General features: G+C 41.2%; 1 protein-coding gene across 1 annotated transcript; it reads left to right on the top strand.

Moving 5' to 3' along the window:
* The first annotated feature begins 2411 nt into the window (after window positions 1-2411).
* On the top strand, window positions 2412-3949 carry LOC125313650. Its single transcript, XM_048273454.1, has 3 exons — window positions 2412-2697; window positions 3457-3686; window positions 3896-3949. The coding sequence occupies exons 1-3, from the start codon at window positions 2412-2414 to the stop codon at window positions 3947-3949; spliced, it is 570 nt and encodes a 189-aa protein (XP_048129411.1).
* Window positions 3950-23189: the final 19240 nt, after the last annotated feature.

The raw sequence follows: 23189 nt of genomic DNA on the forward strand, positions 1-23189 counted from the left end.
TCATTGATAGATTCTCATTGATTGAGATCAATCGGGAATGCGGAACCAAGAAAATAATTCAAGACTTTCTAAATGGAAGAAACCATCTATGGAAACCCGGGATCATAATTGTATGGGCGATTTGATCCAAATGAGGAAGACTTTCCTTTGGCGATCCCCAACGGCTAAGAGATCTTCTTTTTGTAAACATCTCATCCAAAAGGGTAGATTTGGAGAGATCTCTTCTGGATGCCTTGCAACGGCTAGATTGGAGGCGGAAGAGTATAAAAGACATCTCGAAGAGGAAGGGAAGTGAGATCGGCATAAAGAGGGAAAAGTGTTCATAATTCCTAGATAGAGTGTACTTCATTTTAAACACACTTTTTGATCCATCCATTGTAATTGTGAGGAGGTGTACACAAGAGTGTTGAACGCTAGGTGTGAAGTCCCGTGTGTCAAGGAGATCACCGATTTGTAACCTCCGAGCACATTAATAGTGGAATCCAGCGGATTGGTCGTCAGCCGAAGAAGTGGATGTAGGCTTAACCAAAGCTAAACCACTATAATCCCTCCGTGCGGTTTTCCTTATCTCTTACTCTAATTACTCTAAATAGTTGGTGATATCTAAATTGCACATGGTCAATACGCATCAATCCTATTACATTTCTAGCATCAATTGAATTGCTTGAGCATCTAAGATTTCTGTTTTACACTGTGTGATTTGAATTCCGCAATAAAATCTTAAAATCACACGTTATCACCTATTCACCCCCCTTTTGGTGAATTCTCTAGCCAACAACGGATCGAATGCCGGTCTCGACTTGTAACGGATCAACGATCCCTATAGGAATGCCTAATAATCGTGCCATGTTGATCGAAATCACACACTTAACAGTTGTCGTTGTTGAAGGAATGGGAAGGTGTCCGGCCTTGCTAGAAGAGCACCAATTGTCTAGTGAGCTGGACCGAATGGCCTTTAATAACTAGAACACACGTGATGCATCGAACATGAGATTGTGATGAGTGTTGTGGTTGTATACCTTGGTTTGTGTGCAATTGAGGGTATTGATATGAATTGTTAAATGTGTGGACCAAGATGAGGTAAGCTTTCATGTGGTTGATGATTGATTGTTGGGTTGTACCTAATCATATGATAGATAGAGTGTTGCGAGAGTCGCACGCTATTGAACCGCTATCGACATTGTCCTGTGTGTTTAGACCGCCTTGAGCTAGTCAATGTCATGCTTGGACTTAGGCGTTAACTCGGAGAGATTTTATATATCACCCCGTTGTTGTTAACCATTTTTCGGGCCCTTAGCTATAGAAGCCGGAAGTGAGCGCAGGTTCTTTTTGAGTAGCACGGAGTAGTGTTAACCCCTAACCCCGATCCGTTATTTTTTAGGGTTGTAGGAAGTGTCCCCGAGGTAGGGCTTATATATACGTACTTCCCGGGGTTATCGGTAAATAAATAAAAAGGTTTGTGTACGGTATGATATCACGCTTTCTATCCCCGTTGATTTTATAACTTTCTAGGAGTTGCACGTTCCACATGCGTTTAATAAAAAGATAAAAATAATGGGTCGATAATGTGCTTAGGACGTTATCCTTTTATGACTTGAGACGTTTTGGTAGGGTTGTTGCTTGGCCGGCGATGGAGGCGTGACAACCCCGCCCAAGGTGGTATCAGAGCAAGGTCGATCCGATCCATCCGGTCATGGTCCGGAGTAATAAGAAGTGTTAGGATTTAGGATAGTTAGTAGGATTGAAATCCCATGCATGTATTTATTATTTAAGGTTTTAAGGTTGTACGCCCGAGTTCTTATTATGTGCTGCTTAGGGTGAACAGGGCTCCGTAAGCTACATATAAGATGAGCAACCGTAATCCCAGAGTCCCTAGAGGAGGAGGAGCTTAAGGGGATCCTAGAGTGGACGGGATCCTGCAAGCATTGGAAGCTTTAGGTGATATCGTATGGCAGCAAGTGAGGAATCAAGATGCCGTTTCTGCCGCTTCACGGGAAGACCCATTGGCTGGAAATGGAAATGGAGGGATACACAAGTTGGTAGAGCAATTCCTGAAGCTTAAGCCACCAAAGTTTTTAGGAGTCGGCGATCCCGAGGCTGCTACTCGCAGGATTAAAGAGCTGGAGAAAGCTTTTGCACTGCTGATATGCAATGAGGAAGATAAGGTGACACTGGTCGTATATCGGTTGCAAGGGAATGCCGGCACCTGGTGGCATGCCACGCAAGGAAGGATCTTTTTCTAGGGTATGGTCCTAGTGTAGGATGCCTTCGTGGAAGCTTTTTATGGTAAGTATTTCTTTTCTTGTGCTAGGGAGCAGAAGATGACAAAGTTTTTGCGTCTACAGCAGAACCGGATGTCTATAGACTAGTATGAGGCAAAGTTTTACGGGCTGTCGATAGATGCACCTAGAATGGTGGAAGACCTTGTGGACGGGGCAAGGAGGTTCGGAGATGGGTTGAAACCGGAGCTGAAAGATCATCTAGTGCCGTTGAACCCGAAAGATTACAATGAGCTATATGAAAGGGCTCAGCTGATAGAGAGAAATATAACCGAAAGGGCCGCTGTATTTGGATCGCGATTTGTGCCATCTAACAGAAATAAATATAGGTTTGGCAAGAGGCCAATGTTGGGAGGAAAGCCGACCATCCCACCTAACCGGAGGAATACTGTGGGAAAAGCGGCGCCCAACCTCAATGGTTTGTCGATTATGTAACCGAAGGCATGGGAATGCTTCGTATCCTTCCGAGGAGGAGTTTATTTTGGATGTGGTCAAATGGGCCACCTGGTGAGAGATTGTCCACAGAGAAGAGTAGGAGCTTCGGCATCGCCGCGAGAAGGAGGACAACCGCGTGGGAACACGCCATAGAATAGCCAAAACCGATCTCCAGTGCAAGGAAGAGTTTTTGCGGTCACCGAGGAAGAGGCGAAGGATTCGCCTACCGTTACTAGTGTAGTCTTCTTGCATGATTATGTAGTGTATGCGTTGTTTGACCCTGGAGCCACGCACTCCTTTATTGCTAGGTAGTTTGTTAAATTAGTTGGAATGAGTCCGAAACCACTGCCAACGGTCTTTAAGATATCTACGCCACTAAAAGATAGTGTAGTTTCTACGGTAGATTGTCCTAGTTATAAGTTGACAATAGATGGTCGTGAAGGAAAAATGGATTTGATTGCGATAGAAATGTATGATTTTGATTTGATCATTGCCACGGATTGGCTTACGAAGCAGAGAGCCACGATGGATTGCTATCATAAGGCAATCCAGTTTAACCCATTGGAACATCGACTTTCTTGATCTCGTCGCTAGAAGCGACACGTCCGTTGGAAAGTGGCTTTCAAGGATAGTTGGAGACCGTAGTTAACATATCAGCTGAGGAGCCAAGGGTGGAATACATCGCAATTGTGTGCGAGTTTCTCGATGTATTTCCACGGGAGTTGCAATTATCTCCCACTAGATAGGGAGGTCGAGTTTGTGATTGAGATAATCCCCGGAGCAGAGCCTATTTCTAAAGCTCCGTATAGGATGTCGTTATCGGAATTGAATGAGCTAAAGGTGCAGCTGCAGGAATTGTTGGATAAGGGTTTTATCCGCCCTAGTGCGTCACCATGGGGAGCACCTATGTTGTTTGTTAGGAAAAAGGATGGGTCGTTACGCCTGTGCATAGACTACAAACAACTTAACCAGGTAACGATCAAGAATAAGTATCCGTTGCCAAGGATTGATGATTTGTTAGATCACCTGCAAGGAGCTTCGGTATTTTCTAAAATCGACTTACGGATACGTTCTATATACCGAAAACGGCATTTAGGACGCGTTATGGTCACTATGAGTTTACTGTAATGTCGTTTGGTCTAACAAATGTGCCTCTTGCTTTTATGGATCTAATGAACAAGGTGTTCAAGGAGTATTTGGATAGATTCGTCACAATAGTTATTGACGATATCTAAGTGCATTTGAGGATTATGAGGATCATGAGCAACATCTGAGGACGATATTACGGACTCTTCGAAACCATCAACTGTATACCAAGTTTAGTAAATAGGAGTTTTGGGCGACTCGTGTGGCGTTCTTAGGCCATGTAGTATCTAGAGAAGGAATTTCTGTGGATCCAACTAAGATCAAAGCGGTTAAGAATTGGCCAAGGCCTACGACAGAACGAGAGATTCGAAGTTTCTTGGGATTAGCGGGTTATTAATGACGTTTCGTGGAAAGGTTTTCCGCCATAGCTATGCCACCGACGCAATTGTTGAAAAAGGACGTAAAGTTTAAGCGGACGGACAAGTGCGAGCGTAGTTTTCACGAGCTAAAGCGTAAGCTAACTACGGTCCCTGTTTTTACGATACCGTTTAGTCTTGAAGGATTCGAGATCTATAGTGATGCGTCACACAAAAGATTGGGATGTGTGCTAATGCAACATGGAAATGTAGTTGCATATGCGTCCCGCTAGCTAAGGCCTCATGAGTTGAATTATCCGATACATGATCCGGAATTAGCAGCTATTGTTTTTGCCCTTAATATTTGGAGGCACTACTTGATTGGCGAAAGATTTCAGGTGTATACCGGTCATCAGAGTATTAAGTTTTTGTTCTCTCAAAAGAAGTTAAACATAAGACAGTGTCGTTATATGGAGCTGCTTAAGAATTACGACTACGAGATTCTGTATCACTCGGGTAAGGCCAATAAGGTTGCAGATGCGCTAAGTAGAAAATTAATGATTGCTCAATTACTAATCCAAGAATGGCGTCTTCTTGAAGAAGTGCGAGATTTAGATTTTAAACTGGAAGTAAATCGTCTATCGAGCCTTATAGCTACGTTGAGACTTGAGCCGAAAGTGCATACAAGAGTTAAGGCCTTGCGGTCAACGGACCCTGCTATTCAAAAGATCCTACAAAAGGGCTCGGCTAAGAGAAAAGTCGATTTCCAAGTAATCAAGGATGGAATACTAAGGCTCCGAGGACATTTGTGTGTGCCTGCCAATGAAGGTCTAAAAGAGGAAATCTTGTCGAGAGCACATCGCAGTAATTATAGTATTCATCCGGGTAGTACGAAGATGTATCAAAATCTGAAGCACATTTTTGGTGGAATGGTATGAAGGTTAACATAGCTAAGCATGTGGTGAAGTGTTTAACGTGCCCGCAAGTCAAGGCACAATATTGTAAGCCTGGTAGATTATTACCTCTTGAGATTTCGGAGTGGAAGTGGGAGCATATCATAATTGACTTTTTTATGGGACCGCCAAGAAGTCAGAGAGGCAATGAATCCATTTAGGTTGTGGTAGACAGATTGATGAAGTCTGCTCACTTTATAGCCGTGCGAAAAGATTTCACTTTAGACAGATATGCTGACTTGTATGTGCGATATATAATACGACTGCATGGAGTGCTAGTGACGATCACCTCGGATCATGATCCCAATTTCACCGCCACATTTTGAAAAAGCCTACGTAATGCGTTGGGAACGAAACTGCAGTTTAGTACAACCTATCATCCACGGACGGATGGCCGGTCTGAAAGGATAATTCGGACACTCGAGGACATCTTGAAAGCCCGTGTGAAAGAAGTATTACCGGCCCCGAGTTGGTACGGCAATCATTGGAGCTTGCGTAACGCCGATGTGTTGGAATGAAGTTGGTGAAAGAAGTATTACTGGCCCCGAGTTGGTGCGGTAGTCATTGGAGACTGTTAAGGTCATTAGAGAAAAACTCAAGACCGCTTCGAGCCGTCGGAAAAGTTATACGGATAAGAAGCGCGAACCTTTGGAGTTTTAGGTAGGAGACCATGTGTTTTTGAAAGTGTTGCCAATGAGTGGAACATCTCGATTTGGCAATAAAGGAAAGCTAAGTCTAAGATATGTGGGACAGTTTGAAATTTTGGAGCGGATTGGAAATTTGGCGTATCGTCTTGCGTTGCCGCCGAAACTTACTCAAGTATATAATGTTTTCCATGTATCGATGTTGAGAAAGTATGAGCCCGATCCAACTCATGTGTTGAGTTTTGAGGAAATTGAAGTGGATGAACGAGTCTCGTACGTTGAACGGCTGGTGAAGATTCTGGATAGGAAAGAACAAGTACTTCGGAAAAAAGATAATTTCGTTGGTCAAACCGATTTGGCAACACCATGGAATTGAGGATGCAACATGGAAAAGCGAAGAAGTGATGAGAAATTTGTACCCTTTTCTGTTTTAGGAAATGTAATAGTGTTTCAATTTCGAGGACGAAATTTCCTAAGGAGAGGAGAGTTGTGACGTCCCGAAATTTTCGACGTATGTAAGAAAAAATTTTGAATTCCAGCATGGAAAATAAATTTGGATTTTGAGGATTTAAGAGACGATAGTAGGTTCGTTCCGAGACATCGGTTAGAAAAAGTTAAGTTGTACTAGTCAAACATCAACTTGTGTTACCAAGACCCTTCGCATTTGAACCTAGCCTTAACCGAATCCCAAAAATGAAAATCCCAATTTTGCCCTTAGTTGATTAAGCCAAATGACTATCGATATCCATTTTGCCAATTACCAATTTGTCCCTAGATTTTATTCATATAGGACAAAAAATTAAATTGTGAAAAGATTTGTGGGCCTCACCCTCTTTTGCCCCCATCACCTCAGCCACCCCTCTCTCCCACATGCTCTCTCTATCTCCTCTTCACACGACTAGAACCCCCCTTCACTTCATTGTGCTTCTTCTTCTTCCTTCTTCTTGTTTTCTTTTTTTTTTTTTTGTTACTACAACTACCAACCCCCGTTCGCCCGGCCCAATGCCACCACCACCACTTAACCACCACCAACAATACCTTCACCCAACCGCTTGTCCCCACCTTTCGCTACGTCGTCGCTTCCTCCGTCGCCACGTCAACAGCCGATACCACTCAACCCCGTCGTCGCCTAAAGCCAGCAGCTCGAGACCACCCCACACCCTCGACCCGGAGCCAGGCCCGTCGATCCGACATCCCGAGCCTCTGCCCAACCCAACGCCAGCAAATCCGAGCCCATCGTGCGTCGCTTCCGGTTGCCAAGCCTTGGCCACCGAGGTCGCCGGCCACCGTCAACTGCCTACGACTTGGATCCGGTGAGCCCGGCCACTGTACCACTCGAGCCCCAACCGTTGTCTAGCCTTGCTAACCCGTGACCTGACCCATGAACTCGAAATAATGACCCGACGACCAACCAACCCGAAATACTCTAAGCAATGGCCTGACCCGAAACATTGACTTGACCCGTAAACCCGAACTCCGAACCGACCCGCCCGACCCAACCCGAAAAGTGACCCAGGATTCGAACCGAAGCCGACCCGAACCGTATCGCACCCGACTTGACATCAACCGTTGGAGTTTGTGAGTTAACCTCTAAACTCCGATTAGGGCGATAATCGTGTTTAAGGATTAGATTAATTATCATTAATTGCCAATTAATTTAATTAAGCGAGGTTGAGTTAGATGAGTGATTATGGTTAAATTAGATTAACCATGGTTAGGTTACGATGACTATTGTTATTTTAATATAATCATGGTTATTTATTTAATCGCGGTTAGATTAAATTAATCATAGTTACTTTAATTTAACTGCAGTTACTTTTTAGCTAACTGTAGTTAGTTTAAATAACTAGGATTAAATTAATTAATCATGATTAGATTATTTTTTTTGAAGTCGGGTTAATTAAATATTGTGGCACTGTTTAATCGTAATTGGGATTAATTAATTGAGGTGAGTTAATTAATTAAGTTGGATTAATTAATTAATTATTTATTTTTGGCTGGGATAATTAATTGTTAATTGATTATCATTGGGTAATTATTATTGGATGTTTATCCGCCGATTGTTGTATGCCATAATTGTGTGGTGATTGATCATCCTGTTTATAGATATAAAGTCCGGTGGATAATAAGTGTGTTCATGTGGCCATGTGTGGACCGAGTTTTAAACACGAAAAGTGGCCTTGAGTCGAATTTTGAGCACGGCCATGCATGCATTGAAAGTTAATGCAAAGATATAAACCGGCTTGATTGTTTGGCATGCTTGTATAGTCATATAATGAGTACCTAGTATGTTCGTGCTGTGTCGCTCGGGGTAACACGATTTATCGGATGCACGACAATCCGTAACATCGGGCTGATCGAATGTCGGTCACAGCTTGTAACGGACCGACGCTCTCTACGAGAATTCCTATTAGTCGTGCCATGTCGATCAGAATCACATGACTTAACAATTACCGTTGCCGAAGGAATGGAATGGTGCCTGGCCTTATTAGAAGAGCACCAACTGTCTAGTGTGCTGGGCACCAATTGCTTAGTTGCCGGGCCGAATGACTTTAATAACTGGAACACACGCGATGCATGTACATGAGATTGTGATGAATGTTCCGGTTGTGTGTCTTGGCTTATGTGCAATTGAGGGTCGTGATATGAATTGTTAAATGTGTAGACCAAAGCGGGATAGGCTTGCATGTGGTTGATGATTGATTGTTGGATTGTGCCTAATCATGTGATAGATAGAGCATTGCAAGAGTCGTACGTTATTGAATTGCTATCGGCATTGTCCCGTGTGTTTAAATCGCCTTGAGCGAGCCAATGTCCTGCTTGGACTTAGGCATTGACTCACTGAAATTTTATATTTTGCACCGTTGTTGTTAATCATTTTTCAAGCCCTTACCTATGGAAAGTCGGAAGTGAGCACATGTTCTTTTTGAGTAGTACGGAGTAGCGTTAACCCTTAACCCCGACCTGGTATTTTTTAGGATTGTAGGAAGTGGCCCTTAGGTATGGTTTGTATATACGTACTTCCCATGGTTATCGGTAAATAAATAAAAAGGATTGTGCCTGGTGTGATATTCTGCTTTCTATCCCCGTTGATTTTATAACTGTTTGGGAGTTGTACGTTCCGCATGCGTTTAATAAAAAGATAAAAATAATGGGTCAATGACGTGCGTAGAACGTTATCTTTTTATGACTTGAGGTGTTTTGATAGGGCTGTTGCGAGTCCGGGGATCAGGGCGTAATAGAATTCATCCCCCCAATTCCAATTATGTGACTTAATTTGATAAATTCTCAAGAGTTGTTGGTCAATTTCGAGAAATCGAATCAACCAGTCTCGTTGGATCGAACTAGGTCCGACCCAGGACCCGATCAAATAGTACATCGTCTTCCTCAGCCATTCCCACACAAATTGAGCGGTTCCAGACCGAATTTTAATCAAGAAATTGGAGGACTTCATGGCCATAATCGAAAGACCTTGAGTAGGGGTTTTGTTCTTAACTTCATGCCCCGTCGATCGGGACCGGTGCTCTGACTCGAGACCTCCGGAGGAGCACCGGCGAAGCTGGTCAATGTCGCGGCTCCTTAAAAGTCAACCTAAGACCAAACTGATCAAAATCGACGCTCGTTTGCACACGCTGGAGATGCTAACGAAGCTAAACAGAATCCCAAGCGATTCTGTCGCCGTCGACGTGCCAAATAGCACGTGATGGCACATGAATCCGAGTTAGCGATACCCCCGGCTTGCACACAAAATTTTGAAATGGCATATAACCAATTCACACACGTTTTTGAAGGGAGGAGGCCTCATTCTGTTTGTAGAGACTAACAGAATAGAGAGAGGGGGAGTTAGAGAGAGAAAGGAGCTCTCGTCATCCGCCATTGACGTGAGCTTGAGCGAGGATTGCGCGATCTTCGTCGGAGCAAACTAGGAAGAGTCGAACCTCCAAATCGATTCGGCGAGCTTCCTTGGACCTCCAGGATCGTCGCCAACCCCTCCGATCAGCTCGAAATCCTCGGGAATGTGAATTCAAACTCCGAGCATCTCTTACGTGCATTAATGGCGAAGCTCGCCTTCGATCATCATTTCATGAATTAGCATAAGCGTTTTACTTCTGGAACTTCACTAAGCATCATCATCACATCTCTGTTTTGCATTGATTTTGTCTAAAACCTTCGAGTTGAACTTCCCGCCATGGCCGAACCCGTCACGAACTCCCTAACTCAAGCTAGCCTAAACCAGGTCAATCGGACCTGTAGGTAAGGTTTATGCACTTCTTGTAATGCTAATCCGTGAATAAATTGGCCCGATATGCTCTAGTTTGTGTGGTCAAGTCGCCATTGATGTCTACCGATCGAGCTTTGTTATTGTTGATTCTATGGATAATACCGCGTGATTTTCATATATGTTGTTCTGGAAGTTTAGGTGATTCGAATGGAATTGGTTTCGTGTCATTTGGTCAAGATTTCGCCGTCGATTAGCGCCGGAGAAACCTCGACCGTTCATTTCATAGGCGGTCTCGCAAGGAAGAAGACGATGACGGGGCAAGTCTGACCGGTCGGTGGCTAAGTTGGCGCCGACGTGGCGCCATGTGGCTTGATACGTACCGCATACGTCAACAAGTTCGTTAGTTAGTTAGTTTTAATAAACGAATGATCCGACGATAGGAGTGGTGCCACGTGTCGCAATTTTTTTTTTAGAAAAATAAAAAAATATTTTTGAATTATATAACATTTTTCTGAAATAAAAAGATAGAAAATACTGATGCAACGCCGTTTTGGGTGCTCGCGTGGGTATGAGCGCGGGTCCGGACCGAGTTGACCTATCCGTTTGAAAATCAATAAAAAAAATTAGGAAAAATCCCAAAAATTTCTAAAAAATCACAAAAAATGAGAAATGACAACATTTAACTGGTTTGACCTCAATTTGTGATTTTTTGATTCCTATCCTTCCAAAATGACTGTTTTACCCTCCAAGGCATTTGGCCATTACATTTTCCGAACCAACCCCCGGGTTCTAATTAGCTACTCTCTAAGCCTATGTAGCCATATTAGGCTTGCCAAGTTGACTCGATTGATTGATTTGATGCGATTTATCCTCACATGTCATTGATTCCTTGATTGACGCACTTTAATTATTTATTGTGATTGCTAGGATAGAAAATTCTCGATCCGCATGATACCCATAGGTCGTTAGAGCTTGCCTCATCTCCTTGAGCATCCGCATGGAATCCTAAGGTTAGAAAATTCATTCAATTTAGATACCGAAAGGGTGTCAGTTAAAGTAATTGGTGTAACTAAGTCCCCGAACACATTCCTCTGGTTTTCGTAGAATCGAATAAAAACTCTCGACTATTTGATAGGATTTTCCAATCATACCCTCCAAGAAACGAACGGTGGCGACTCCAAGGCATGTACACGTATTCACATGTCATTAGACCACACCGAAAGGTTGACCCCGTTTTTCCTCCGTTGCGATTTGGGTAATGGGCCTTGGGAGGGGTCCGCATCCGAAATCCACATACAACCGGATAATGACAACCCATTAGCCCTCGGGAGTGCACCTCAAGAGGGTCGCGACAACCGAAAGGTCTATTTACAATCTCAAGCAAGCTTCTAAACAATGGTCTTGAAGTTTCATAGTGTTATAACTTCATTCGGTTATGTCGAGAATAAATAGGAACAATGTATATACTATAAGGTTAGTGGGAGGAATATTATATTTCTAATGCTTTATCTAAATAATATATGGCCTATAAGGAGTAATCTTGGGTTCTTGCATAAGACAAATTGGATGTCAAAGCATTTTTTTATTTTACCTTGATAAGGCATCTTTTGTTCTAGACATTAAGATCTATTGGAATCGTTCTCGCCGTTATTGGGTTTGTCTCGGAGGACATATGTTGATCGTATTTTGAAAATATCCAATATGTAATATTGCTAGATAGGAATTGCTCCTATCTTTAAGGGTGATAAACTAAATCTATTAGAATGTCCTCAAACATTTGTTGAGAAAGCCTAAATAAGGAATATACCTTATGCTAATTTACTTGGAAGCATCATGTATGCTTAAGTTTTCACTGGACTAGACATTGCTTTTGCATTTGGACTTATAGGCAGATTTTATTAAATCTAGAACACAATCTCTGGGTTCTTGCCAAGAAGGTTTTAAGGTACTTTAAAGAGGACAAATGACCATATGCTAATTTATAGACATGTTGAGGACTTGCAATTAGCAAGGTATTCTGATGCAGATTTTTCTAAGTATCATGATGACAAGAAGATGGTCATCTTTATATTAGTAGGAGGTGCAGTATCATAGAAAAATGAGAAACAGAAATCTAGATTAATCTCTACCATACAAGTAGAGTTTATAGCATGAGTTTCGGCTGCTACTCAAGCTATATGGCTCAGAAATCTCATTAGAAAGTTGGTTGTATTTAATTTTGCGGATAGACCCATATAGTTGTATTGTGATAATAGCTCTAAAGTATTGTCCGTTAACAACAATAGAGGTCTCAAGGGGTCTAAGTATCTGGCAGTCAAGTTTTTGACCATAAAGAAAATAGTTGAGAATGGTGACATCGAAGTAGAGCACATTTTCACGGAACAAATAGTTGCTAACACACTAATAAAATGTCTTCGCCCTCGTGTATTTGAATGATATGTTATAAGCATGGGCTTAGAAGCATCATGGGATGTTGTTACGACATGGCATTTGGATGGGCTTAGAAGTATCATGGGATGTTGTTATTCAGTGGAAGCAGCTTTCTTTTTCTCTAATATTGTTTACATTTGTGTTTGTTACATTTAGTAACAATGTTTGATATATATCAATTCTTTTGCATGCAATAAAATGCTTATGAATGAGTTGATGTTGGATACACATATTTGGTGGAAATCTTAAGATATGTGTAAACCTTGAGTAAAGGCTAGGGGCATTCAATTGTTAGCCTTGAGTGTATGTCTTATTACACAAAAAGTAAAATTAACTATAAAGACAAGACATGTGTAGGTTCATTGAAACCATAAGGATATTTTCTAGCAGCACATCAGGTTTAGTGACACATAAAGAGAGAGAATGTAACCGACAAAATAGATGACACATAATGAATCACTATTATGTGAGGTGTTGTCATTTGCTACACTACCATATTGAATTCATATCAGTAGAGTTAAAGACATTTGTGGCCATGGAATGCTCTATGTCTGTTGATGCAGTTACCGTCATGATTCGGTGTTGGAAATTTTATGGGATCGAATTGACTATTAAGAATAATCACAAGACCAACACAAAGTTATGTACGTTTAGTACAATTTCAATTAATATAGCCCAAGTGGGAGAATGTTAGAATTATTCTAGTGTGATCTACATTAATTGAAATTAAAGTATAGGTTGGTCCATTAAAGTATGACACAATTTCTTAATAAGTTATGATATGGGCTGGCTTAGTATAGGTCGAAGAGGCACGACTCATGATGAGAGGGTCCGCGCCAACTCTATTTAAAGGCTCAAGTCCCCCCCTCTAACCCTTACTCTTAAAATTTCTGAACGTACCTTTTCATTTATAAGGATGGTTGTCTCATTGGCCAGCGTTAACGAGAGGGAATAGAGGGGAAGAGCTCGAGTCTCGATTTGTCGACGTTCCATACAGCTTTTCAATGGATTCTCATAAAGGTGCACGTGTTCTTCTCCCTTATACGTGTAGTATTTCTAATTCCGATTAGACAATTATTGGGTATGCCACATTCGTGGCCTTATAGCCCCACCATCTTTCATTGTACTCGTGACAACGTATCCAACAAACAGATGGTAGCGATCCAAAGATTTCAGACCTCGCGGGCCAAATCGGTCTAACTTATAATTTCATTTTTTTGTTGTGAATATCTGATTTGGTCACTATGTTTGCGTCGAATATGGTCATCGATTCCTGCACGTGACCCGAAATTCGAAAAGTTCCTGTTCAATTTTTGTCATTTTAATTAAAAAAAAATTGTCAGCTTGTCATGGGCAAGAAGATACTCACGTTCGTCGTACAATGCAATTAGTAAAAGAAGCAAAATGGCACAACAAAAGAAGTTTGGGACCAAAACATGAATTTTGTTACCTCATAGGTTGAACTGCAAAATCGATCTGTTCTAGAAAGATTGAGGATGGAATTTTCGATACAATAAGAATTAGTAGCAAGAAGATATCTTTGAATATCATTTTTGAGTATTTATGGCCATCCAAGAACTCGTGCCGTCGCGCCGGCTATGGCGGGAAAATTGTCTCCGGTGATGCGGTTGGGCCCGCACCGCTAATCGGGATAGAGCCAAAATGATATGGGTGTAGAAATGGATTCGAACTCAGCACATGAGAATTAGATGAAAGCGGCAACATCTTCGCACAGCATCTTGAGGGGCACATGAGGCGAGGATAAAGCTCCCAAACTTGATATTTTTGTGTACTTACTCAACAGAAGAGGCGCACGGTCCTATAACTTCGATGGATGAAAGCCATGTCTACTCATAAAAGGGTCGTAATGACTAGGTCTGGACGATTGTTTAAAAGAAAAAACAAGCCTTGATAGAGTCGTGAATTCAGGAATGGGACTGACGCCAGCTCAATGTCGGAGGGTCGAGGAAATTGGTGATGACATGATGTAAAGTCCATGTATTTCTTGATTTAAAATGCATATTCAAGTTGAGAAGATGTCTTACATCTTTTTTGTATATTCATTTTTGAAATCATTAAATTACGGACTTTAACAAAAACAACTTTGCACAAGTAACATCATTGACCAAGTTGTTGCCACCTTTATTAACGATGAGGTACCAGCACTGTTCTCCAGCTATTATCATCAACGACCACATCGGATTAATGGACTATGATCAATGATCAACACTATTGACGATCAATTCCGACAACCACCGTTTAGTCCCCGCGGTAATCCACCTCACCTCACTTGAGTTGGGGGACAACCAATTTCCCAAACAAAAATATCTAGTTATCTTTATAAGTTGTCTAGTAAATGTCAATCTGACGTTACTATTTAGTTCGTTTTGACCCACTATTTGTAAAACAAGAATTTACCCCAGTACAGTATAACAAGTTCTAAATACAATTAAGAAAAGACAAATTACAAACATTTGTGCAAACACAAATTTGTTTAAATAGTGCACAGAAAGTTTAAAATTGAGAGTTCGATAACTCAATTAATTATGGTATCTAATGTGGGTTCTTGCACGTTGCTTAGATTGCAAGGGTATTTTTGGTTTACCTTTGGACATTTGATAAAATAGTTACATAATTTGACTGAATCATTTGTTTTGAAAATGGATCGCTTTTGTTCAATTTGGAGGATATTCTTACGTTAATATTGATATCATTGCTTGATTATTTAACCACGTTGTATCTTAGCTCCTGATTTTTTTTTTTTTGCCTAATTAATTAAGGGCGGTAAACATATTAGTGCCAAATTACTTGACTTAGAATTGACTAATGTCGTGTAAATTTTAAGAATCGGTAATACAAGCTAAATTTCTCGGGTGAGAAGTTATACGTAACCATCATAAGAAGGGGACACCCTAAAATGTTACTTAGCCCATTGTCACGACCCTCCTTCCGACGCGGGCGAGAGTTAACGAGCCGACCCTTTGTAGACCCCGGTTGTCGGCGGGATTTTTAGGATCGCGGGTCTCTCCCAAGACCCATTACCCGAATCGCGATGTGAAGAAAAATTTATCGAGATTGACCTTAGTGTGGTCGGGTGGCATGTGCATAGTGTACATGTATTTGGAGTCGCCACCGATCAATTTATTGGAGGGTATGATTGGAAAACCCTACCGAACGGTCGGGAGAAAACGTTCGGCTCTATGAGAACCAGAGATTTGGGTCCGGGGACTTGGTTACGCCGAGATTTTCATCGACGCCCTTTCGGTTACCGATGTTGAGTGATTTTCTAACCTAAGAATTCATGCGGATGAAATTTCGGGTGAGGTAGGTTCTAACGATCTAAGGATATCATGCAGACGGGAGTTTTCTACCCTAGTAGTCACAATCAAAAATTAAATGCGCAATCAAGATAATCTCAATCAATTCAATCAATCAGTTAAGAAGACATGTCTAATATGGCCCTATCGACCCATAGAAATATCAACTTTGGGTTCCGAGGTGGTTCGGGAAAATTTGGGACGGAGGGCCCATGAAGGGTAGAATGGTCATTCTTGGGGGTTCGGGGCCCAAAAATCACAAAATCGGGGTCGGGCCAGTTAAATGTGGCCATTTCCCATTTTTTGTGATTTTTCAGAATTTTTTCTAATTTTCTCTATTTTTTGGATTTTTTATTTATTTTCTAAAAAAAATTGGGAATTTTCCGGATCAATGTGATTTGACCCTCGAAGTCTGAAAATTTTCCATCGAGACTATAAGAGTCCCGAATCGATCTAGAATTTTTTAGAAATTTTTTGGGAAAATCTGGGAATTTTTGTGAATTTTCTATGAATTTTTGGATTTTTTGGAAATTTTTATCTATTTTTATTTATTTTTTTTATTATTATTTCTGGACCGGGTCAAACCGGTCAACGACCGGTCAACCAGATCTAGACCGCCCACAGACCTCTCGGGCATTAAACGACACCGCATGCTATTTTATCTCTAATTTTTTTGATTTTCCAAACCTAATTTCTAATATCTGAAAATATAAAAAATAAAACGGACGGCCGAGATCAATCTCGGATTTAATCTCAACCGTTTGCGCGTCCAGGATCAAAACGGCGACGTATCAGCCTCTATTTCCTAAACGACGCCGCATCTAATTCTAAAATGGACGGTCCCGATTAAATGCGGGACTTGATATGAGTCGTTCACTTGCTTATTAACAAAATGACGCCGCATCGATTAAATACATCAACGGCCACGATTAAACCCTAGTCCCGATCCGGACCGTTCACTCACTTATAACAAAAACGACACCGTACCTATTAATATTGTGAACGGCCACGATTGATCCTAGACTTGATCTTGGCCGTCGACTCACTCAATGTTCAAAACGACGACGTATCGCATAAATGTACGGACGGCCACGATTTAAACTAAACTCGATCCGGACCGTCCATTCTATCTAGGACCTAAACGACGCCGCACCATCTACACCGAACGGCACCGTTTTCACATTTTTTTTGCTTTTTCGCCTAATATACTAATATCTAAAAATACAAAAATCAGATATGACGGCCCGTAATTAAACTCACCTAAATATCCGGACCGTCGGATCAAGGTCGACTCAGGCTGCTCGCGCCAACGGCCGAGCCGAGTCGCCGACACCTTGGACCAATAGCATGATGACACCTCAGCCGCTGACCCGTTGACCGCGCCACCTCGGTATCGTCGTTTTCCTCGCGACGACGCTGGATGAAAGGCCGAGAGTTTCTCAACCTTATCGGACGGTGAAACCTTAATGAAATCTCACGAAATCAACTCCGTTCCACTCGCTGGAATCTCTAGATCAACATACTTAAAAATCATGCAATTTCATTCACCATATTACGAGTATCGAGCTTCACACGTAACGACATCTCAGAGTTCAATCTCAAAGCACAAAGCATAATAGGCTAATTACTTCATACACAAGCATCACAGGAAGTTTAGGAGACTTACCTTGAGCTCTGATCGAGCTCGCGGTGGCTAAAAATGTCCGGCCGGTGCTCGGCCGGTCTGTGGTATGTCGGAGGCTCGACTCGGGTTAATCACGCGAAATCGATGCACAAGCAAGATGCGATCATGGTCGATGAAGCTCAAGGACGAAAACGCACACGATAATTTCACTAATCATGTTCTAAACGGGAGGATGCCATGATCGCACGGAGAGATGATCGAGGAGTGGACTCAACAATTCGGGCGATCTTAGGCCAATTGATCGAGTGCGATCGCTTCTCCGAGGTAGCGGGAAGCTTCGGGAAGTGAATCGGCGCTCCGATTTGGCCCGAACTAGCCGCCCGAGTGACTTGCAATCTAAGCTTGAAGCTCCGGCGATGGCGTCGTGCAAGAGCTCGTCTCTCTCTCTAACTCACTCTCTCTCTCATCTTTTTTCGCGCGAGCACGAATGAGCCTCCCCTTGCTCTCGAACCTTCCCATCCCTTTTATACCAACTTTTGAAATTGAACGCGCACGGGGAGGGGTTCGCCGAGCTGTCCTCACGTGCAATCACGTGAGTTTTGGCTCGCCGGACAATGACGGAATCGGTTATGATTTCGTCCCAGTCCGTTAGGCCTCCATTGGACACAAAACGAGCACTAATTTAACTCTGGACGTATATTGTTGACTTTTTTGCCTCGCCGGAGCTTTGACCGTCGATTCCGCCGTGCTCCGGCGGCCATTGGCTGTGCTACCGGTCTCAATCGACGCGACGTGATCGGAGAAACAAAAGCCCCAAACTAATTGATCCAATTAGGCACGAATTGAGCTCTAATTTGGTCATTGAATCTTGCTGTCCAAACCTGCAATTCGTGCCAATCTGTTGAAGACGATGACACTGTTCCGGACCGGTTCGACCGGTCCGACGGCCGGTCAGACCGGTCCGAACCGGTTCGGACGTGTAATTTTCGAAATTAATCCAAATTTACTGGGAATTTTTGCAATTAAATTTCAAAATTGGACTTAGGGGTCTGAATATTATCTAAAAATGTGGTTTTGCCCAAAAGTTCTTATCAATTTATGCAAAAACCCCAAATTTTTCTATAATTGCAAATTGGGGAAAACTTCAATTGAGTGTCAATTTGATCAAATTGGATCAAACCACCTATGCCAATCGATTCAGAACGTATGAAAACCTAGGGGGTCAGTCCAATTTTACCATGATAGTCCCTAGGTTGAAAGTAATTTCAAAATTTTGAAATCCTAGGGACTAAATTGCAAAAATTTTGGGAATTCTTGCCCAATTCGTGCAATTGAGGGTGCAATTGATCAAATTGAAGCTAGAAAGGACTGTAATTGAATGTCTAGACACAAAATGTGCAAAAATTACAAATAAAAAGACTCGATTGGTATTTCTTATGCAAATTCAACTCTAGGCATTGTAAAGGATCACCCAAAATTGAATGCAATTTTTTATTTTTCTTGAGGTCAATATGAAAAGGGAATTAAAATAAAAATATTGGAAATTTTTGTATATTTTTGCGACCTCGAAAAGTATTTTTTATGAATTTTCTAATATTTTCCTATTTTTCGAAAATATTTAAAAAATGTGAAAAATTATGAAAAATTATTTTTTGTTCAAAATTGGTTCCTTAAGCTTGGACAAGGTTCCCAAACTTGATTTTTCAATTTTTTGATTTTTTGTTAATTTTTTAGAATTTTTAGAAAATAAAACTAAAGGAAAATTGGTCAAAAATCAGGTGTCAACACTCATTAAGTGCGGCTATGACATAAATTAGAGGTTGATTGTTATTAAGTCAAGTATATTAAAAAGTCAATTAAAGGCCTATATTATATATTTGACTTCTAAGTAAAATTATCAAGAGCACAATACATGATATTAGAATTAATTAGGTATTCGAATAATTAGAGCATGTCTTGTGACTAGTTAGGTAATAATGAAGTTAATATTATATGCTAACCAAAAGTGCTAAGTAATTATAGAGAAAACTATAGTTTAAACTAAGTTTTAATGCGCATAATGTACATAATTAAGATAATGGGGGCAAAATAGGCATTTCACCCCCCAAATATGGCCGACCACCTATAGGAATTTGTGCCAAATTTACTTAAGTGAAAATTATGATTTCACATCAAGGTTATGTCATTCACACCGCCCATAAGAGTCAATTGAATTCTATGATAAATAGTAACCCACATTTAAGCATTTCCTCTCTCTTTTTCACCCCATGGCCGAACACACCCTCCCCCTTCATTCTGATTTTCAAAAGTTTACACGCTATCAAATTGCTTTCAAGGAATTGCAAAGAAAATTAGGATTGATCTCACCAAGAGCTATGGTTTGTTTTGCATTTTGAGGCAAGTTCAACGTCTTTTTTATTACATTATTGTGATTCAATGTTGCTAGAGCATGATTTATTTGAAGTATTCTATGCCAATGGTTCTGCATATGGTAGATTTAGCGACAATATGAAAGAAAAAAAGCTATGTAAGTGGATTATAGAAGCTGCCTTGATTTGAGACTATTTCGACCTTTCGTTTTTACTATTCTCACACCACCTTTTGTGAACTCCAAATGTCCGAGATCAGAACATAAAAGATGAATTTAACATCCTAAAATATGACATATATTCATTTATAAATTTTTGGAGTCCATCCGGTCAGTCAAAAGGCCTTGCTTGCTCATGGTTCCGGTCTGTACTTATTCCGAGACTATTTTGACCTTTAGTATTCACTATTTTTATACCATCTTTTACGAATTTCAAATGATTGAAGTCAAATATGAAAGTTTGGACCAAAAAAAAAGTCAAATATGAAAGTCGATCCTAACATTCTAAACTACAACATATATTAAATTTAGAATTTTTAAAGCACATATAGTCAACTTTTTTATTTTACACTTTCACAAGTCTGCATGTGCCATTCTAAGTCTAATATGACCTTTGATACTAATTATTTTTGTATCTCTTTCTGTGGATACCTACTACCGTATCACAAAACATAAAATATGAAGCTAACATCTTAAACTATAACATATATTAATTTGGGAAATTTTGAAATATTTTTAGTTGGGGTTATGACCATTCCTTGAACCAACTTTATTCTGTTTATGGGACTAGAAATTGGTATTAATCCCACGAATTACTGTGACTTATACGAAAAGATCTAAACTTCACTCTACATGAATTTGTAGAAGTGGGTCTTACCTATAATACACTAAAATTTGGTGATTTTTGGAATTGATTTACTTGGGTAAAAGTGAAAATTTCGGTCAGTGTGTATTTATCAAATATTTCAAATTAAAATTTTCACCAGTAGTAAACGGAGCATGATCAAGGGCTACATATTCAACTAATATTTGTTTATAAAGTGCATCAAGATAACGGAATAAAGAATGAGTATTAGGATTGGCGTACCCGGAAATTTGTTGTTGCCTAATGTTGATCCTCGCTTGCGTTGGAATGTTCCGTAACCGTATCCTTTGGTAAATTTGTATGTTTGCGAACAATATTTACAATTTATATTATACTTACGTTCACATTTATCATATACCTTGTCGAAGTGCAGCCACAAGTCGAATGTACTCTCTCGGCCCTTCCATTCCGACTCATTTGTGGTCGACGTTTCTTCAACACCAATAAGAGAATGAAGACTTTCTTGTATTGGGACGTGCTCGACGTTTCTTCAACACCAATAAGAGAATGAAGACTTTCTTGTATTGGGACGTGCACGACGTTCGGAATGGGAACAATGTTAATATTATCATTGTCGTCTTCCCAATATGTATACTCACGAGGATCATATTCAGGAATAAGATACTCGGAATCTCCCATCGCCATCTTCGCCTTTCCAATATTTCTGCTTCTACTTACCATTTTTTATAGAATTGATCAAAAATCCAATTGAGAAAATTGAGGCGGGATTGAGAGAATTGAGCGGATTGAGAGAATTGAGAAAATTTGAGAGAATTGTTGAGAGGATTTGTGAGAAAAATGAAAAGGGGAGGATAGGTATTTATAGAGAAGGGAAGGGTTATTTAACTTTAAAAAAAAAATTGGGGGGGTGCAATTTGGCCATTGCAATTAAAGCCGTTGTTTTGGGGGGGGAAGAGCCCAACGGCTCTTTCCCCACTAGGCCCCCCGGCCCCTTTTTTTTTTTTTAATTAAACGGGTCCGAACCGGCGGTTCCTAGCCAGTTCCGGTTCCTAGTCGAAACCGTGGCCCCGATCAACGGGCCGATTCCGGGCCCTCGGTTCCAAATGGTCATGTCTAGGCGAGGGTCCCCAATGACCCTCGCCGGCCACCATCGGCCAACCCTAAAGCAAGGCTAGGCTCACCCCGCCCTCGCGAGGCCGTAACGACCCCGGGTGACGGCTGTCGCGGCCTCCTCCGTCCGCATGAGGGTGCGAAGGCCCTCGCCGGATCTGGCCGAGGGCTCTTGTGGCCCCTTCGGCCACCACCGACAGGCCCTAGGGCAAGGGCTAGCTTGCCCTATCTCAGAAAAACCGTAACTCGGTGATCGAACCCCGAACCCACCTCCTCCTGCAGATCCAAGGAGCAAAAACCAAATCCCAACAACCCTAAAAATCAAGACTTTGCTTCAAGCACCGGCGAAACCGAGTCGATTTTCGTTGCAAACCACCACAAAGGAGCCCTAATTCGCGAAATCGACACCAAAGAAGAGGATTGATTCCATGAACCGACATGTAATCCACCGAGTGTGCGACGGCCGTGCCGAGTCTAGGCAGGGGCCCCCTCGCCCGTCGCCGATGGGGCCGTGAGGGCATTCGTGCCCTCGCCTGTAGCCACAGAGCCGTCGCGCCCTCGTCGGTCCAAGGCTAGTCTGCCGATGCCCCTGGGCTGGCCGATCGTGGCCGGTGAGGGTCGGCGGGGTCCTTCTTTGGCCAAGCCGACGGAAATACCCCAAAAAATATCAAAGTAAAAAAATAAGAAAAAATCCAGAAAAAGAAAAATATCAAAACAAATAAAAAATAAGAAAAAATTCTAGAAAATATTTAAAAATTTTAAAAAATCTACATGTCATTAAAAAATAAATATAATAATAAAAAAAAATTCCGCGTAGGACGATTTGCTGGAGAGATTTGTTTAGAATGTAGAGGCGAGTTGGCGGACAGTAACCAAAGAGACACACAATTGTCGTTTTTCGCAAGCCATGGTTTTTTATAGGATCTTCAAGCACTCAAGTGATCGACTTTCGCTGAAAGTGGCATTCAAGTGATCAATTTTTAAAAGTTATGGCACTCAAGTAAGCACCGTATAAAAGTTGTGGCACTTGCGGTGTACTTACCCCCATAAATTGCAATCAAAGCGTTTTCTAATTTGACATTTCAACATTTTTTCAATAAATGTTCGACAAACTTTATTTCAAGAGGCTCGAGTTATTAGGACTTAACGCTCATCCTCGCGCGTGTAAGGTAATCTTGCACATGCAAGACATGTATGTTATAGAGGCAACCCTTTTTTTTTAAAGTCAAAAGAGGGAACTGCTTTAATAGATAAAAAAGGGGATAGTTGTCCACAAAATCATAAATCTATTATATGGTGACCAATTCAATCCTATACTTTTTTAATTTAGTCAATTTAGTAGTAAACATTTTGATGATTTGCCAATGTAATCATTTTAATTTATTTTGGCCAACAATCGCTAACATGGAGTCGGTTTATCCTATATGGCACCGCCGTCATCGTCGTGAACAATCTTTGCAATTTTTAAAATTTTTACTTTCGTTCCTTTTCTTTTTTTTATCTTATTTTCCTATTTCTCTCCATCGTTCGTCGGAGGGA

The sequence above is a fragment of the Rhodamnia argentea genome, chromosome 2 (assembly GCF_020921035.1).
Source record: "Rhodamnia argentea isolate NSW1041297 chromosome 2, ASM2092103v1, whole genome shotgun sequence".
In the NCBI taxonomy this organism is placed as follows: domain Eukaryota; kingdom Viridiplantae; phylum Streptophyta; class Magnoliopsida; order Myrtales; family Myrtaceae; genus Rhodamnia; species Rhodamnia argentea.

Bases quoted from the DNA above. Each gene is read 5' to 3' on its own strand.
- LOC125313650 (XM_048273454.1), top strand. From the start codon at position 2,412: ATGGTGGAAGACCTTGTGGACGGGGCAAGGAGGTTCGGAGATGGGTTG. The intron at 2,698-3,456 runs GTTTGTCGATTA...ATCTCCCACTAG, and splicing joins AGCGGCGCCCAACCTCAATG to ATAGGGAGGTCGAGTTTGTG. The intron at 3,687-3,895 runs GTAACGATCAAG...CTAATGAACAAG, and splicing joins ACTACAAACAACTTAACCAG to GTGTTCAAGGAGTATTTGGA.